This window comes from Leuciscus leuciscus (assembly GCF_965113295.1).
Source record: "Leuciscus leuciscus genome assembly, chromosome: 16".
In the NCBI taxonomy this organism is placed as follows: Eukaryota; Metazoa; Chordata; class Actinopteri; order Cypriniformes; family Leuciscidae; genus Leuciscus; species Leuciscus leuciscus.
Window position 1 is genome coordinate 13,511,068 of NC_138740.1, and position 19,861 is coordinate 13,530,928.

General features: G+C 37.6%; 1 protein-coding gene across 1 annotated transcript in view; it reads right to left on the reverse strand.

The window, feature by feature from the left end:
* grk6 (G protein-coupled receptor kinase 6) overlaps nucleotides 1-19,861 on the reverse strand; it is a 62,755-nt gene that overhangs the window by 12,119 nt on the left and 30,775 nt on the right. The window contains exons 3-10 of the mRNA XM_082141311.1: nucleotides 17,144-17,256; nucleotides 12,034-12,111; nucleotides 11,694-11,794; nucleotides 9,950-10,042; nucleotides 9,324-9,387; nucleotides 7,657-7,797; nucleotides 6,806-6,996; nucleotides 6,671-6,708 (exon numbers count right to left, since the gene is read on the reverse strand). Coding sequence (XP_081997437.1) covers nucleotides 6,671-6,708; nucleotides 6,806-6,996; nucleotides 7,657-7,797; nucleotides 9,324-9,387; nucleotides 9,950-10,042; nucleotides 11,694-11,794; nucleotides 12,034-12,111; nucleotides 17,144-17,256 — 819 coding nt within the window. The remainder of the gene's footprint in view (nucleotides 1-6,670; nucleotides 6,709-6,805; nucleotides 6,997-7,656; nucleotides 7,798-9,323; nucleotides 9,388-9,949; nucleotides 10,043-11,693; nucleotides 11,795-12,033; nucleotides 12,112-17,143; nucleotides 17,257-19,861) is intronic.

Genomic DNA, 19,861 nt, shown 5'->3' on the forward strand with positions numbered 1-19,861 from the left:
GGGGTTACGGCTGAACGCCAAGAAGAGTGTGCTTTCTCCACTTCAGAGGACCACTTTTTTAGGCGTGGTTTGGGATTCAGTGTCGATGCAGGCGCGCCTGTCACCGCCACGTATAGATTCCATCCTTGCAGCTGTGAAAAGTGTAAAGCTAGGCCAGCTACTCACTGTCAAACAGTTCCAGAGACTGTTGGGTCTCATGGCAGCAGCTTCCAACGTGATACCTTTTGGACTACTGCACATGAGGCCCCTGCAGTGGTGGCTCAGGACCAGGGGGTTTTCCCCGAGGGGCAACCCATTTCGCACAATCAAGGTCACGCGGCGATGCCTACGTGCCTTGGTTATGTGGAAGAAACCTTGGTTCCTGTCCCAGGGCCCAGTGCTGGGAGCTCCTTGTCGTCGCAAACTGCTAACGACGGATGCTTCCTTCACGGGTTGGGGAGCGATCCTAGTGGGTCGCTCATCTCAAGGTCTGTGGGAAGACCATCATCATTCCTGGCATATCAATCGCCTAGAGATGTTAGCTGTCTTCCGGGCTCTGAGGAGCTTTATCACAGATCTCAGGGGACACCATGTGTTAGTGCATACGGACAACAAGTCGGTAGTCGCCTATATCAACCACCAAGGGGGTTTGCGCTCGCGCCCATTATCCAATCTGGCACGCCATATCCTCTTGTGGTCCCAGGGGAAGTTGCTGTCACTCAGGGCAGCTTACATCCCCGGGGTCCAGAATATAGGAGCAGACACTCTGTCGAGACAGGGGCCGAGGCCCGGGGAATGGAGGCTCCACCCCGAGGTGGTGAAGCTGATATGGAGGGAGTTTGGCCAAGCACAAGTGAATCTGTTTGCGTCTCGAGAGACGTCTCACTGTCCACTTTGGTTCTCCCTCACGCATCCAGCTCCTCTGGGACTGGATGCTATGGTACAGACGTGGCCGAGGCTACGTCTGTACGCCTTTCCCCCAGTTGCTCTGCTCCCGGGAGTTCTGGAGAGAGTTCGCAGGGACCGGGTTTGCCTGCTTCTTATAGCCCTGCGCTGGCCGGGCAGAGTATGGTTTCCCGATCTTGTGTCCCTCCTCGACGGGCATCCTCTGGAGCTTCCTGTCAGGAGGGACCTTCTGTCCCAAGCAGGGGGCTCGATTTTTCACCCCCGACCGGAACTGTGGAACCTGTGGGCTTGGCCTCTGAGGGGGCCCAGCTCATAGAGTCAGGTCTCTCAACTGAGGTTGTTGAGACCATTCTACAGTCCAGAGCTCCCTCCACGAGGAAACTTTATGCCCTGAAGTGGAGAGTATTCACTTCTTGGTGTAGTGACCGTCGGTTGGATCCAGTCAACTGCCCAATTGGTACAGTGCTGGAGTTCCTGCAGGACCGGTTCACTAGAGGTCTGACCCCGTCCACTTTAAAGGTTTATGTGGCGGCCACAGGTGCTTACCACATTCCTTTGGGTGGAATGTCTGTGGGGAAAGACCCCTTGGTATCTCGTTTCCTTTGTGGCACCTGGAGGCTGAGGCCTGCAGTTCGCTCTAGGGTGCCACCATGGGATTTGTCCATTGCGCTGCAAGGCCTTTCCCTGGCTCCCTTTAAGCCTATTGAGGAGGTTCCTGAGAAATTCCTAACTCTGAAAGCTCTGTTCCTTCTTGCTATTTCTTCTCTCAAGAGAATAGGGGATCTCCAAGCATTGTCGGTTGCTCCGTCATGCTTGGAGTTTGCTCCGGGTATGGTTAAAGCTTTTCTTCATCCTAGACCGGGTTATATCCCCAAGGTCCCCACTAATGTGGCTAGACCTATTGTTCTGCAGGCCTTCTGTCCTCCTCCTTTTCAAAATGCGGACCAGGAGGCGAATAATTTGCTTTGCCCTGTTCGGGCATTAGACGCTTATGTCCACAGAGCTGCCCTGTGGCGTAAAAGCGATCAATTGTTTGTATGCTTTGGGTCCCCTAACAAGGGAGGTCCAGTGTCTAAGCAAAGGATGAGCAAGTGGGTGGTTGAGGCTATCTCACTTGCTTATGAGGCGGCTGGGCAGCCTTCTCCTTTGGCTGTCCGGTCGCACTCTACTAGGAGTATGGCGGCCTCTAAGGCCCTTTTATCAGGAGTATCTTTACAGGACGTTTGTGATGCGGCAGGCTGGTCCTCACCGCACACCTTCGTCAGGTTCTACTCTTTAGACCTAGACTCTACTCCAGGGTCTCAGGTTTTGTCTTCCTAGTGCTGCTCACTTGATTTCACACAGGACAGACATTTGTAGCTATGGTGGCGTTGGTATATAGACGTTCCCCATAGCGTCAATTTCGACGCAACGCGAGTTCCCTTGAAAGGGAACGCCTCGGTTACGACTGTAACCTCGGTTCCCTGAAGAGGGAACGAGCGTTGCGTCACCTTGCCATATCTCCTTCATGCCTGTCAGCACGACTTCAGACTCTACGAAGCTTTCGTTTTCTGTTTCGGGCTGGCTTTTATAGCTTCCTGGTACGTGACGTCACCCGCCTCTGACGTTCCGCCACACCATTGGACTGATTTTACATGTGCTTCAAGACGTCATCACGCAAAGCGTTCCCCATAGCGTCAATTTCGACGCAACGCTCGTTCCCTCTTCAGGGAACCGAGGTTACAGTCGTAACCGAGGCGTTTTCTATTTGAATATACTTTATTCCTGTGATGCAAAGCTGAATTTTCAGGATCATTACTCCAGTCTTCAGTGTCACATGTGACATCCAGTCTATCATATGATCCTTTAGAAATCATTCTAATATTCTGATTTATTATGAGTGTTGGAAACAGTTCTGCTGCCTAATATATTTGATGAATTAAAGGTTAAAAAGAACTGCATTTATTCAAAATAAAAAAATATTTTCTAATAATATAAATCTTCTTTACTATCACTTTTTATAAATTTTACACATCCTTGCTGAATACATGTATTGATTTATTTCAAAAAAAATAAAAAATAAATACTGACCCCCAAATTACTGATCAGTAGTGTATATTGTTGTTGCAAAAGATTTCTATTTTTTAAAAAATTGCTTTTTTTATTTTTTATCAAAGTATCCTAAAAAAGTATCACAGGTTATGAAAAAATATTAAGCAGCAGAACTGTTTCCAACTTTGATAATGAATCATCATATTATAATGATTTCTAAAGGATCATGTGATAAACTGGAGTAATGATCCTGAAAATTCAGCTTTGCATCACAGAAATAAATGATAATTGAAAGTATAATAAATTGAAAACCAATTATTTTAAATTGTAATAATATATCACAATATAAAAAAAAAATTCGGTATTTTTGATCAAATAAATGCAGGCTTGATGAGCAGAAGAAACTTCTTTCAAAAACATTAAAAATAGTAATGTTTCCAAAGTTTTGACCTGTACTGTATATGGAAACAAAGCAAACTTTTTATGCTATTTAATTTTCTTTTGCTGTTGTTGCAATTTAATACTTCAATTCTCTTCATTTGAGGGATTTCTAATAACGTAAGGGTTCTCACATTTTGATCAATTAATTTCTGAGTATTCATTGACTTTTCCATGGATATTTCGAGTGGTTTGTGACAACCTGATAAATAACTTTAGTATTATTATGATCTCATAAATTATAAACTCACAAACATTTTAAAAGCTATATTATATTGCATTATATTATGTTATATATTACAAAATCTTTTTTTTTTTATACGTACAACAATATACAATATACACTACTGTCCAAAAGTTTGGGGTCGGTACGATTTATATTTTTGAAAGATGCCTAATGTTCACCAAGGCTGCATTTATTTGATCAAAAAGACATTAAAAATAGTAATATTGTGAAATATTATTACAATATACGCTGATGAGCCAACACATTATGACCAGTCACAGGTGAAGTGAATATCATTGATCATCTCCTAGTCAGGGTAGATTAGATGGTCATCCAACAATCAGTTCTCATAATCAATGTGTTGGATGCAGGAGAAAAGGGCAGGAATAAACGACATGAGCGACTTTGACAAGGACCGAATTGTTATGGCAAGTCGACTGGGTCAGAGTGTCTCTGAAACGACAAGGCTTGTGGGTCGCCCCCGGTCAGCAGTGGTGAGACTACCAACAGTGGTCTGAGGAGGGACAACCAACAAACTGACCACAGGGTGTCGGGCGGCCAAGGCTCATCGATTCACGAGGGCAACGAAGGCTATCCAGCAAACAAACTATCTATGAGTCACACAAAAATTTGAATGATGGTTATGGGAAGAATGTGTCAACACACAGTTCATCGCACTCAGACCAATCAGAGTGTCTATGATGACCTCTGTCCACCGTCGAAAGCGATCATCAGAACTGGACCTTGGAGCAGTGGAAGAAGGTCGGTGGTCCAATGAGTCCTTTTACGTCACATGGCCGTGTCTGTGTCAATTCACCTTTATTTATAAAGCGCTTTATACCATACAGATAGTTTCAAAGCAGCTTTACAGTGAAAACAGGTGAATTATGCAATTTCGGCTGTTGTTCAGCTGAAGATTATCAATTATTAAATTAGTTCATGTCATCTATAAAGCAGTTCTGCAAAAAAATGATGTCATCGTCCAGCTCAGGTCAGATCTCGTACAGCAGCATCAGTTACAGTCAGATCAATAATATTGTTGAATATTAAGTGTCCCCCAACTAAGAAAGCCAGAGGCGACAGTGGCTAGTAACCCAAACTCCATCAGGTCAACTCAAGTCACCTTCATTTATATAGTGCTTTTAACAATATGGACTGTTTCAAAGCAGCTTTACAGTGATAATAGGAAATTAAAGTAACAGAGATTGTTTTGGCTTTACAGCAGCTCTAGAATAAAGTTATTGTCCAACTGAAGTTAGTTTTGATTGATTCACTTCCGTTGCAAAGATCATTAGTTATTAACTTAGACATGACATGAACATGACACCTTTCTAACAGAAAACCCTTAACGCGCTCCGGCCCGCTCATTCGCACAACAGTGCCTGGTGGCTCGAGAACACAAACCTTGAAATAGGTTCCAAGGTGCAAGCCTTGAAGATTTAAAAATATATATTTTTGTATTTCTATGCAAGCTTTAAAAACACAAACCTGTGAAAATGCTGACGGCGTGCACATGCGTATTACGTGTTTAGTCTATAGGTATGCGCGTTTGAATATACTGTATATGTGCGCAGGCGTGTAGTCTTTCTTTACAAATTGGCCTTAAAAATGTATAATACAGAATTATTTAATCGCTTTAGCCATGTGAACCGGAACTATTTTGACAACGTTTTGTCTGTACAGAGGTAAAGGGAAGGAGGCCTTCACAGGGGAGAGACTAGTTGACATTTCAGGACATCGTTGTCGTCATGTCCGGCCGCAGGTCCTTCATCAGATCTGGAGTGTGTGTGTGAGTGACAGAATGGAGAAAAAAAAAAAAAACTTGGAAGAAACCAGGCAGAGTTCTCCTCTGGCCAACAAACAAAAACAGTGTCATTATGATTCAGCCTGCATCACAAGTCAAAATTCAGATTGGGATCGTAGCATTCAATTATTCATCCAGTTCCTTTTGCTTGAAGATCGATTCGGTATGGAGCCGAAAAGCTGGTCATAGGTCCTGGTGCGTGGGACCTGTCTGGTTGACGACAAGCTGGCTGAGGGAGTGAGATGCTCTGGGCAAATATTCTGCTGGCAAACACTAGGTCCTACCATTCATGTGGACATCAATTTGACACGTGCCACCTTACATAAACATTGTTGCAGACCAGGTACACCCCTTCAGGACAATGGTGTTCCCTGGTGGAAGTGGCCTCTTTCAGCAGGATAAAGCACCTGCCACACTGCACACATTGTTCAGGAATGGTTTGAGGAACATGATCAAGGTGTTGCCCCTCTCCAAATTCCCCAGATCTCAATTCAATTGAGCTGATGATCTGAATGTGCTGGACAAACAAGTTTGAACCTTGGTGGCTCCACCTCAAAACCTACAGGACTTGAAGGCCAGATACCACAGGACACCTTCAGGGCTCTAGCAGAGTCGGTGCCTCGAGTGCGTGCAGCGCTGTTTTATCAGCACGCGGAGGACCAACAGCATATTAGGCAGGTGGTCATAGTGTTTTGGCAAATTTTATATCATTAGAGCTGTCGAATAGATTAAACGCATCTAACATAAATGTTTTTGTTTACATAATATATGTGTGAATATATATATTTTTATATTTATATATATTATATATGTGTGTGTATGTATATATATATATATATATATATATATATATATATATATATATATATATATATATATACACATACACACACACATATACACACATAAAACTTTTATGCTAGATGCAATTAATCGCCATTAATCAAAATATATATAATGTACCTAATATAAATAATCTATTTATTTTTTAGGGCTGAAATTATTATTTTTTGATTCCCTGATATTTCCAGGTTTTCCATAAGTTTGGGACCCCTGCAGCATGTCATGTAATTCATTTGATGAAAAAGATTTTATGGCACAAAAACAATATTATACAAAGTACTCCCTCTTGTGACAAACATAAGTACTACAGTTCAGAATGTGATGTTCCATGTGGAATTCCTTTTCTTCGAGAAATTTGTTTTACCATTGTCAAACTAATTAACATAACACTAACCGCTGAATTTGCTGAGCAATCACAGAGAAAACATCAGTCGCCAACTTACCGTGATCGTCCAATAGTATATTTTCTGGCTTCAAATCCCTGATAGAAGATGAACAAAGAAAGTAAGTCAATCAAAATACAGATTTTTTTTGCAAACAGTCCCTTGTAATCCAAAATTCAGTCTGAATCTTGTCACCTGTATACTATCCTCTCCCGATGGAGGTCCTCTAACCCGCAGCAGATCTCAGCAGCATAAAACACGGCTCTCTTCTCATCAAAACCCGCGTCTCCCATGTGGTAGATGTGAAACTTCAGGTCCCCTCCGTTCATCAGCGTGAGCACCAGACACAGGGCGTCTTTCGTCTCGTACGCGTACGCCAGACTCACCTCCACGGGAAAACAGAAAGGTACATCGTTTCATTTACAAAACACAACTCCCATGTTTGATACAGCCTGCGTGGGAAAGTATCTAAAAACATAGGAAGAAATTATGAGAAAATCCTGAGAATAATAGCCAAACAAAACAGCTCAAAATAGCGTGCTCGAGGTCAGGCCTTTGGATACAAACCCCAAACACAAAGTTATAATTTCATTAAACTAGGGGTTACCATCAGACGTTAAGGTTTTGAAAGGCCGCTGAGAATCAGCATCAAAAAAATATTTTTTTCCTGTTTCTGTTGTTTAATAAAATGTAGGATTCTGAATGTAAACATTAAATAGAGAAAATAGCGCAACTACAATTTTTCGACAACAGATCTCAAGATTCAGAATGATAACTCAGACGTGATCTCGCATGAAAGCAGGACATCTGTGATCTAATCAGCCCAAAAACAGAGATTGGAAAACTACAGCGATTTGTGTGTGTGTGTGTGTGTGTGTGTGTGTGTGTGTGTGTGTGTGTGTGTGTGTGTGTGTGTGTGTGTGTGTGTGTGTGTGTGTGTGTGTGTGTGTGTGTGTGTGTGTGTGTGTGTGAAAAACGTGGTTAACAGAGGAGGTGGAAGAATGTGACGCATCTAAATGGGCAAAACAAGCACTACAGATGCTTACAACAAACCGACTGTTGACTTTCTCCAGGATCTGCTTCTCGTTCAGGGCCATGGACTCTCCTTTCCTCTTTTTGATGCGTTTCTTCTCCAGCTTTTTGCAGGCGTACATCTTCCCTGTGGCCCGCACCTGGCACGCACAGACCTTGGGGGCGAAAAAAAGAACACAGTGGGAGAAGTTAGAGGCCCATTTATTAGTAACTCTCTTTTATGCGCATTACGTTAATGATCAGGTTTAAGAGCAACACAATAAGCCAGTTTGTTCTAACCAGTATACAGAGAGATATGTCATGCTATTTTGGGGGATAGAGGGGTAGATGTTACATTAAAGTGATCATTGATAAGTTTGGTAATTGATTTTGGTTTGCATTAAGAGGGTGAATCTCAAATGAATGTACTGTATTCTGTTTGATATGCAAATTTATGAGGCCTCTAAATTATCAACATGATCAAAACTTTGCTGAACAAACTGTTTTTAGCAAGGTTTTAGTATAATTCTAAAAACGCCCCCTTCAGGTCGCGGTACACGTGTCTTTTTGCTGAGAAATTTTTAACGGATTTTTGCAAAGTAAACAGAATAACTTTTCCATCGTTGGTAATATTTCAAGATTAACACTTATTAGACAAAAGCAACTTCAGTTTACCTGATTATACATAATTTTTTAGAAAAATCATGTTAAAATATGATATATCAGGCTTCTGAGGAACAATTAAAACTTTGATCATGAAAATAAGCATTTAAATATCATCTTTAAAAAAAAAAAGACAGAGTGACAACTGATATTTATATGCATTGTATTTAAGTAGTCTGCTATATAGTTATAAAGACCAACTTTTTGCCCATATAAATATCAGCAATTGCTCCAAATTGCATATTTTTGCTCAGTTTGGGACTCTGAATAAAATTGAGTTTTTCTTTTCTTTTTTCTACTTGAGTATGAGCTCCAAATCATCCTATATCATTCTATATGAGCCATAAAAGCCTAAGTTATCAAATATGATATTCATATTTAGATTACATATTTAAACTTGTTTTTTATTTTTTATATTTTGTCTAAAGGTTCAATAAACTGTTCAATTAAAAAAAGAGAGATTTTTCGGACTATTATTTCATATGTAAGGCTTAACAGGGTATTTAAGCAGATTTTTCCCTTAAAATGTTAACTTTCTTAAAGTTTTTGTAGCAATTCTCAATATTTTCTATGATAATTCTTTCCAATACTATAATAAGTATAAAAAAAGTACCATATTTAAAAATAAAAAAATTAAGTCAATACAACATTTACTACCATGATGAAAAAAATTTCAATAAATAAAACTAATATTACAATGCAAAAAATTGTTTTGTTTTTTCTTCATTCCGTCAAATATGACTGACGTTCCAAAAGAAGCTTCCACAGGGCAGCGGAGGGCAATAAAAATACTCAATTTGATTAGATATCTGGTAGGGAAATCAGAATTGGAGACTTGCTTTCTCTATATCTGCCAACATTGACTGGCAGAATGTATGATAATCTGAAGGATTTATGTCTGATAGTGTAACAAAAATAGGATATTAGCCTTATGAACCTGGGAATGGACAGATAGCGTTTGATTTAGTGGCATTCCAGATAATAATTAATAACACCCTGATATGTTTCTGCAATAAACAGAGCAAAATTTCAGACTCACCTCACCAAAGCCTCCCTTTCCCAAAACCCTATACTGACGGAATGTGTTTTTTGTGATTGGCTGTCTGTCAAGGAAAAGAAGAGAATAATAAACAAAAGTTACATTTCAGAAGAACGAACATGACCCAGTCTTATTTAATTATAACATACTTTTACAGTCCTGTTGCCTTTACAAGAAGCTTATATCTCAAGAGACAATGTTAAAACGCATGGCTTTAATCTAATTAAGGGATTTTTTCGTATTCAATAGCTGGATAGTGTACCAGGCCTCTTAAAGTGTACATGACAGTGAAAGTATTTGTTCTGGCATATCATATTCTTCTCTGTAAAATGTCTTGATGGGAACTGTCCAGGCCTGGCTTAGACTTTCAGTCAGAGGACATTTTTATGACTAAAAGTAAATAAATAGCAAGTTCAGAGTTCACATCTGGTTTGTATAAGCTTAGCTTCATAAATAAATCATGGCACCCAATGGAATAATTAGACTCTACTTTGCGGTGAAGAAAAACTTCTTATATTGCTATATATAATTTCTCACATTTAACATCAGAACTACAGAAAATTACTGAGCTCACACATTATAAACAAAACCGAAAAGTTCAAAACGTGCGGAGGTGCTGTTTATACCTCTCAAGCCATTTCCACTGTAAGAAGCGACTGTAGTACATACTATCGAGGTAGTCTGCGAAGGGGGCCACGCTCAGGTAGTCATGGATCAGTCTACAAGAGAACATTGAGAGAAAGAGTTACTAGACTGCACAGTGAAAAAACACACTCTCACTCACGCATCCTGATTTCATTAAAGGGGCACTTTACCGCTGGCAAAATGGACTTTCAATAAAACTTGGCTGCCTATGCAGCAGAAAGGTGTTTTTCTTTTTTAAATCAGTGCTATCTGAGAAAAAAGGCTTGTCTTCACTTTTACCAAATAGGTAGGAAAACTTCAACACCCATACTGCACTGGGCGTGCAATGGATACGCTTACCAGAGTCAAATACTCCCTTGCTTTAGTAGGAAATACCTCTTAGCAAACTGTTAAGCATAATACTGTCAACTTGTATTGTTCCAGCGTGCACAAATTCAAAGAGAAAACATTTAGCAGGAGAGGGTTATTTTAGGTTTCCAGTGAAGGATCCAGCGAGTTGTCGGAAGTGGACGAAGGCTGCAAAGAATCGTAAATGCGGAGAGAAGGCCGTGGTGGAAAATCGGAAAAACCTCAGTGTTTGTAGTCAACATTTCAAAATGGATGACCACGGACACAGTGGGGAAAAACTAAAAGAAACAGCTGTTCTGTCAGTTCCGGCCAAAACCCTGAAGCAAAACGCTGTTGCGTACAGGTAAGAAAGATGTTGCCATTTTTGTACTAGCCTGGAAATCCAGACCTAAATCTGAAGGATTAATGGTCTGGCATTGACTAATGAAAATCGGCCAGCTCGAGGGGTGGCACCAAGCATGCATTTGAAAATCTCACTGCACGCAATTGGATAACACTACGACCAATCACAACAATAAGCCCCATACGCTTCGCTACCAGCGGAGCTAACTGGTAGATTAGACTCTTGCCGTATACGGTCGGCAAAAAAGAAAAAACGCCCTTCTTGCAAAGGAACGATTCGAGCGCCGTCTTCTGTTCCTCTTTTAGATAAAAAGCCAAGTCTAACTCGTTCATTGTAGCGGCCAAAGCCGTTTCAAACATCTTGCAATGTTTACTAATGACTTCGACGTCACAGCGCTGTCGTCATCTGTTTAGCTCGCCTCTGGGCCGCCTATATAAGATAACCCGATGTGACTGGTGTAGCTCGGATACAAGGGCATATTTAATGAGCATCATTACTCGACGCCAGAGTAACTTTTGGAGAAAACAGAGTAATTTTTTCCCATAATGCTGTTTAAAGAGTAGACATAGTACAAAACAATTTTCTTAAAATAACTGTTCTGTTAATAACCCTCTGTCGATACAGCTGTCTGTGGGCAGGGATACAGAAATGCGGAAGCATCTAAAGTAAATCTTTAGTAAAGTCATCTTTAGTTTTCGTAAAAGTCCTGGAGCTTTCAAAAGTCTGCCGGATAAAGCGAAGCACGTAATCCGGTGGACTTTTGATGACAAATAAACATGAATTTCCAGGTCCAGGAAACAGAGAACGAGTAAACATTGTTCATTTACATATACTTCCGACATTGTAACAATACAAAACGGGTTGAAAATCGGCCAAGATCCACTTTAATTAATTTACATGAAAATGCACAGAATTTCATTTTACTCAGAAATGTGTTGCTCAGATGCCTTGTGTTTGTCAGACTGTGTCAGAGTAGTTGCATCTACCAGTGCTATCTAATGGGATAATAAGTGTTTCCTGTCTAAAAGACTCACTTGGTACACTCCACGAAGAGCTCTTTACATGCCTCCTGTTGCAAGCGTTCTGCACACTTAGTCACCATCTCCTCTGTTACCTCAGGGATGTAGTCCTCTGACTGCAAATGGAACAATCAGTGCGAGAAACTATCCTTTAGCACTAATAAACGCATAGATGCTCATGAATTATACAATAAACAAAGGGAAAATTCACTGCAAAACTTGTCAATAAAATCAACTGAAAAAACACACACACATTGAAATCATGATAAACGCCATACATTAAATGAATATATTTGGAGCACACACTAATATAAGAGACTGATTTAGGTGTTCCCTGTGCTACTCTTCTCGATACCTTTGGGTTGAGGTACGTGTCTAGGAGTTCCTGTCCACATTCCTTCCTCTTCTCATCTGGTGTTACTTCATACTCCACCTGAAATTATGGAGAAACATTAGCATATGACATATAACAAGTAACTAGCATATAACATGTAATATTTTTAGATATCTACATTCTTCATTATTTATACACTTATGATTTTGCATTATCATCACTCAATACAGGTTCAATTTCAGTTCCGTTTCACTTTTGAATTTACAGAGGCATGGATCTGAAAACAAAACAAAGCATAAAACAAAACCCAAGACAAAACTCAACAAAAAACAACAAAACAAAACAAACAAAGCAACAAACTAAATAAAACCCAAGACAAAACAAAAAACCCAAACAAAACAAAACCCAAGACGAAACACAACACAAAACAAAAACCCCAAACAAAACAAAAAACACAATAAAATCAAAGACAAAACAAAACAACACAAAACAAAAAACCCAAACAAAACAAAATAAAACCCAAGACAAAACAACAAAACAAAAACCCCAAACAAAACAAAAAACACAATAAAACCAAAGACAAAACACAACACAAAACAAAAAACCCAAACAAAACAAAATAAAACCCAAGACAAAAAACACAACACAAAACCCCAAAACAAAACAAAAAACACAATAAAATCAAAGACAAAACACAAAACAAAAAACCCAAACAAAACAAAATAAAACCCAAGACAAAACAACAAAACAAAAACCCCAAACAAAACAAAAAACACAATAAAACCCAAGACAAAACACAACACAAAACCCCCAAACAAAACAAAAAACACAATAAAATCAAAGACAAAACAAAAAACCCAAACAAAACAAAATAAAACCCAAGACAAAACAACAAAACAAAAACCCCAAACAAAACAAAAAACACAATAAAACCAAAGACAAAACAAAAAACCCAAACAAAACAAAATAAAACCCAAGACAAAACACAACACAAAACCCCCAAACAAAACAAAAAACACAATAAAACCCAAGACAAAACACAACACCCTCAAACAAAACAAAAAACACAATAAAATCAAAGACAAAACAACAAAACAAAAACCCAAACAAAACAAAATAAAACCCAAGACAAAACAACAAAACAAAAACCCCAAACAAAACAAAAAACACAATAAAACCAAAGACAAAACACAACACAAAACAAAAAACCCATACAAAACAAAATAAAACCCAAGACAAAACACAACACAAAACCCCCAAACAAAACAAAAAACAAAATAAAATCAAAGACAAAACAACAAAACAAAAAACCCAAACAAAACAAAATAAAACCCAAGACAAAACAACAAAACAAAAACCCCAAACAAAACAAAAAACACAATAAAACCAAAGACAAAACACAACACAAAACAAAAAACCCATACAAAACAAAATAAAACACAAGACAAAACACAACACAAAACCCCCAAACAAAACAAAAAACAAAATAAAATCAAAGACAAAACAACACAAAACAAAACCCTCAAACAAAACAAAATAAAACCCAAGACAAAACACAACACAAAACAACCCCCCCCCCCCCCCCCAAAAACAATATTTATATAACAATAAACAAGAGCCAATATTGTACATTTTAAATTTGTAAACCTAAGAAAAGCTGTAAAATACAGTTATTTCTGAGGGTTTTATCCAAAATCATCAAGACAAATACTATATCACAAAGATTACATTGCAGCATAATCTTCTGTGCTTTACTTTCTGATCTTAAACACTGAAGGCCTTACCACTTTACTAAAAAGCATCCCAATCATTTACTTGTCTTGATAATTTCCTATATGCAACTTACTGAGGCGTCAGTCTCTGAGAAACATGCAAATATTGAAGAAGCGGACCATTTTTTTTTTTTTGGGACCAGCAAGCAACCACTGTAGCAACCATACCAATGCGCTGTCAAACACCCACAACACCCTAGCAGCGAGTTTTGCACGAACATGCAACACTCACATTTGCTTCAGAAAATGTGTACAATCTGGTTTTAGATTCATGTTTATTTACAAAATAACAGTTTCTCTACTGAACATGCAGTATCAAGGTCTTTAAAAGTGGAGCAAACACTAGCAAGTTCTTCATGTGGGCGTGCGCATGTACACCCAAGACCAAATGCATGTTCTGATGTTTATGCTGAAGCTTAGTAATAGTCTGCATTCCATATCTGAAACAGCATGTCACGGCAAAATATTTACGAAGAGAAATCTGCCCTATAACTCAGGATTTTGGAGGACAGAACTGATCTCAAATCAGTAGTTTTAAATGCTCAGTGGAAGGTCTGGTACTCTCTGTTTCAATGTAATTTTATCTCCAAGCCCAGTGCGTCAAGCTTTATAATAAAGGATCTTAAATCTTAAGTCGCAAGTCTGCTTGCTCCTACTATAACATCTAAGTTAGGGGCGTGGAAAAGAAATTCAGGCTAAACTTGCTGGTGGGCATTCACTCGGGTTAGAGGCAGTGGCGCAAATGTGACCCCTGCATTCCTGTTCAGGTGGAGATAAAGAGGCAGGCCATGAAGATGTTTTTATGATCTGTATTAGTAGTGAAATTAATCTACAATCACTTTGATTCAAAAGACATGGGCTCTGTTCCAAATTCTTATGTTCTACCATGCTATTTACTGTCTACAGGTAGCTGCCTTAAAACACTGCATGCTAACAGAAAAGGAAGCTCATAATTGATGGAACTGAAAAGCTACACATAAGCAGTAACTCAACAAAGACGATGGTCAGTGTAAGAGTACGCTTGAAAGAAATTTCAACTTTCTTTATTGGGCCAGCACTATACGGTATATTTGTTGACTATGTAAATGCTTTTAATGCTATGCAAACTTTAACATTTGGTTTTCTGTGAAATTTGGTTGTAAATTCTTGTCAACTTTTTAATTTTGACAGCTTGGTAAATTTATTAACTGCCACTGTCTAACATAGTTTTGTCAAAATTGCAATAATAGTTATTAATAATAAATAATACAATTACAATGTTTTGAAAATCACAATCAGTTTTGCCATGTATGACATTATTTCTTAAAAGTGTTTATGAATTTGTTATATTATAATAATAAAAATTTACAGATATTACAAAAACAATTCTTGTTATAGAAAACAAAATATTTGGTGAAAAAGGTGTGAAAAATGTATAATAAATTATATTTAAATTACATTTAATTTAAATACATATTTAAAAGGTATTTTTAATCATAAATATAAATATACAATTGTAACATAAAAAATTGTAGAGGTTATAATTAGTTTGTGTTTGGGCCAGTTGAACATGTTGGCAGGACAAGTAGACTACTGTCCAGACAAAGCAAAAGTCTGGTGTTAGCAGGGTGCTAAACTAACCACTCTAACATCAGCCTCATTCACACCCATAACGAGAACTATAACAATATTATATTGGCGTTCACACCAATGGTCGATAATGTTCTGTTTATTGTATGCACATGCTGTAGTTATATTAAAAGTCCGGCAGGGCTGTCAAAATTAATAGCGTTACGCTAGCCAAAGGATGACGGAAATAAAATAGATGCTGCGTTAATTTCGTTAAAAAAATGTTACGCGTTAAACTGAAAAAAATAATCGCATGAGTTACCGTTCATTTTGACAGCCGGACTGTTAACATGTTATATGACCACGGTCTTATTCATGCAAATGCGTTTACACCATTCAATCACAACGACACACACGACTAGTGCACACAGAAAACCGCTTCAGACAGCACTTGCATGAAAACCCCCCACAAAATTATACCATAATGCCCATTTTGTTGAGTATCCTCACAAGCACGGTATTAGGCTAAACGAGTTAAATGAAGTTTTAAATGAACGTAAAGATTTGGGAGAAAATGGGATCCACGTCACGGTCTTAAAGTGACAGCAGCCTAAAAAATCTGCTGATGTCTGTCATTAATGTTAATCAAAGAACAAAAGAAAAAGAGAAAAGCACTCAATGTACAGGACTGATATTTATGTGAAGATTGATTTAAGTTCACTTAATTTAAAAGTTGTTATATTTAAAGACTAATAAATGTTGAAATTGATAGCTGTCAATTATATTGTAATGTTGAATGACTAGCCTATAATTAATGGCAAGATACAGGCAAAATACAGCTACAGTTTTTATTTTACTATGCAAAAACAAAATGCTCACAGGGAAAAGCATACACTAACTAAAACTTAATCAGGTATTAATACGTCATTGGTCTCAAATTTTTTAAAGTTCATAATTTCGGTAACACTTTACAAAAAAGTCTTGTATGTTAACATTAGTTTGTAATATGTAGTATGTAATCTTTTAGCTAATATTTTCATATAATAACAAAATTAATTAGTTAACTAATAGTGACAATACATTTCATTATAAAAAAAGACTGAAAAAAGCTGGATAGTCTTTTTTTTTCCTTTTTATTATTCTAGCACAAATAGTATTTGTCAGCAAACTTGCATTTTAATTGAATATTTTTTTTCGCCATATGGCAAATTAGTCTCTTTTGCATTTTGTTGCAATATACTGGAGCCAAACCTGGGAAGGGAGTCCAAATATCCCACAACATTACTGTACAAAAAATGATGTAGTTGTAATTCATGGCCAGAAATTATGCTAATTGTAAACAAGCGTGCGCCAAATTCACAAATTATTGGAATTCATTAACATACAAAATTCTAACTATCAAATCTGAAGTTTACAAAGATGTTGTGAATTTTCGGGAAGGTCTATTTTTAGAGCAAATTACTCATATATTTATGAATGTTTTTATCTCCGATTATCTGGAAAAACATAGTTCTGAAAGTGATTCCAATGGTATTGTTCCTCTGTGTCGTTATTGTATTGCTGTGGTGTGTAGCTTTTAGCAATGGCAATCATAGCAAGATTTAAAATCCAACATAGATGTACCTAAACACCACACTGACCTCACACTATATTATAGTTCAGGGTAAGGGAAGGATAGGGACAAAAGTTATTCCTGTAGTTGCTCCAGAACTGTACATTTCACTGTACGTAAGTCAGTATGGTTTGCAGATGAAAGGGGAAGAAACGGTTTTGTCTTTGAAGTGAAGAATAATTAGCGGTCTGCTTCTCACCACAGCATCCAAGAATTTGACACAGCGCCTCAACTCCGGCCTGGTATCACAGAACTGACGGAATAGAAAGCAGCCGATTGGTTGCCTCTCACAAAGGCTGTTGTAGTCTTTCTCTGTGAAAAGAGACCAACACGAAACACAGTGACTAAGGGCTTTGAAAAGGTGGGGTTAAGCACAAACACTCACAGAGAGAGAGAGAGAGAGCGAGAGAGACAGAGAGAAAGAAAATATGAGTAAATATCATTTGGGACAATCAATGAATACAATAAAAATCAATAGCACTTTCCTCTCTTCTTTTCGCTTTGGAAAGGAAACTGAAGAGACGAAACCATTAGTTGACCACAACAAAACGGATAATAACATCGACAACATCTTCAAAATATCAAAGGCACACCCCAGGATTGGTAAAGCTGTTGCGTTAAAGCCATATTCAGAGAAAATGCACAGTACTTGCATCCAGAGTAGTGGTCGACCGGGTTTTGCAATGGCCGATACGGATATCTAGAACAGCATGTTTTGCTTGACACACAGGTTTTACTCTGAAAATCAAGTGCTGACCCGACACAGTACCAATGTTTAGCGTAAACAAAAGCTAAAAATCAAAAATTGAAATGTTTTAATATTTTCATGAACTGTATAAACCCAACAGTGTACAAAAATGATTGGGATTTGAGAAATCATTGAGCGCTGAGCATTAAGACTCAAAGTGCCTGTACCAGTTTTATTATTTGCATACTTGTTTATTATTTAATTTTAATTGAATTGAAAATGTCCAGACTGCGATTTCGACTTTTTTCTTGCTGTGTGACAACATTTTTGTTAGAGTTTGCACTGGTGCGACCACCACAATGCCCAACTGATAAGAGCTGCCATTTCTGTTGCATATGAGGAATATCAAATGGCAAACGAAAGCAAAGCATAAAGAAACCGTGCTTCTTGTTCGAGCTGCGCAGCGCGGACAGTTTGTCAGCTTTTCGTAGTTTATACTAGACAGCGCATCGCGAGCTCACAACAGTTTTACTCGTGGACCGATCTCGATCATGTGACACCGTTACTACACAGCGCTGGGTGATCCAGTGAGAAAGTGTTTGGATTCACAGCAGTATTAATAACATTACTGCAAGATCTAATGAGAAACATTCAAATTCAGTGCAGAATTCTCTGATATTAACCATATCAGGTCAAATAGTGCTGACCTGGAAACCAGGAGAAACATTGTACCATAAACGTATGAGTTATGAAAGGCCATTCAGTCCACAAATCACCAACATTCACCATGGATTTTTAATGTAGTACTAAGTAACGCTAATTGTAACCATGGTATTGTGGCAGAAATAGTCATTTCAGGGTCCGTACAACCTATTTAGAGTGAAATTCAAGCACTTCAAATGTTTTTTTTTTGTTTTTGTTTTTTTTTTACTTTATTTTTAAATAACTTTTCAGAACAAAGACAAACAGTAACAAACAGTCAACACAGCTTCATGGGTATTTACATGGAAATTATTTCAAAATGTAACATTAAATGTTATTTTTAATGTGATAAAATATTAATTTAACGTATTTAAAATGTTCTCTATCAAATTATTATAATTTTTTTTTACATGTTATTGCTTATTGTTCAGCTTAAGCTCAGTGCTTTACTGTCAAATGTGCATTTCCGAGAGATAGACATGTAATATTATTAGTAACTGCACTTATTAATGTAAAACAATAGTCATTTTATGATTAATTACCTTTATGGTAATCTCAGAAGTTAGTCTTGGAGCCCTGAATGTAATTTAATTTGAATTAAATTTTATTTTATTTTTCATTTTATTTTAATTCAATAAAAAAAGTAAATAAATTTTTTATACATTTTTTTTTAATTCAGTTTAAATTTTTATTTTCATTTTAATTCATTGTAAAAATTTGTTTCATTTTGATATTTAACTTTTTATTTTATTTAATGTAACATTTATTTAATTTTTAATTCAAATTAATTTTATTTGAATTAAAAAAAAAATCATTTTATTTAAAAAATAATTTTGTTTTTGTTAATTTCATTTAATTTAATTTCATGTTTCCATTTAAAATATCTATTTATTTTATGGACCACCAGTTAAGAACTGTCTAGAGATCAGGGTGGCCAATGGTCAACATATTGTAGATAATTATGTAAGACAATTTAATTGATGTAGTTTGTTCTGTGTAAGGAATTTCTGAAATTAAAATAATTACACAATATTCACTCAAAATCCAAAAAAACAAAAAACAAAACAAAAACACAAACAAACAAAAATTCACAATTACCAGCCAATAAACTCAAAACAGGCAAATGTTGGTCGATTGATTGCCCAAATTGATATAGAGCTCTTTCAATTTGAGATAAAGCAAGTATAGCCTAACATGCCTATCATTAAGCCTTACGGTAACGTAAGGTGAGGCAGATTTCAAACCACAAGGTTCCGACTGTAACAGCTGCTCTAGTCCACGTCTTTGGCCACACACCCGATGCAGTGGTTGAAATGAGTGTGATTATGAAGACAGAGAATGCATCGAAGTGAACAGAGTGGGAAGGCTATGGCCAGTGGCTGAGATTTGCATTTGCTGCTCAGGTATATGCAAAGAGACAGCAGGATTTACACAGAGGAAAATGGGAGTGTGTGGACCAGCAGCAACATAGAAGCAGTGTGTAGGAGGCTGGTATTGATAGCAATGCCGCATAAATACATGGAGAGC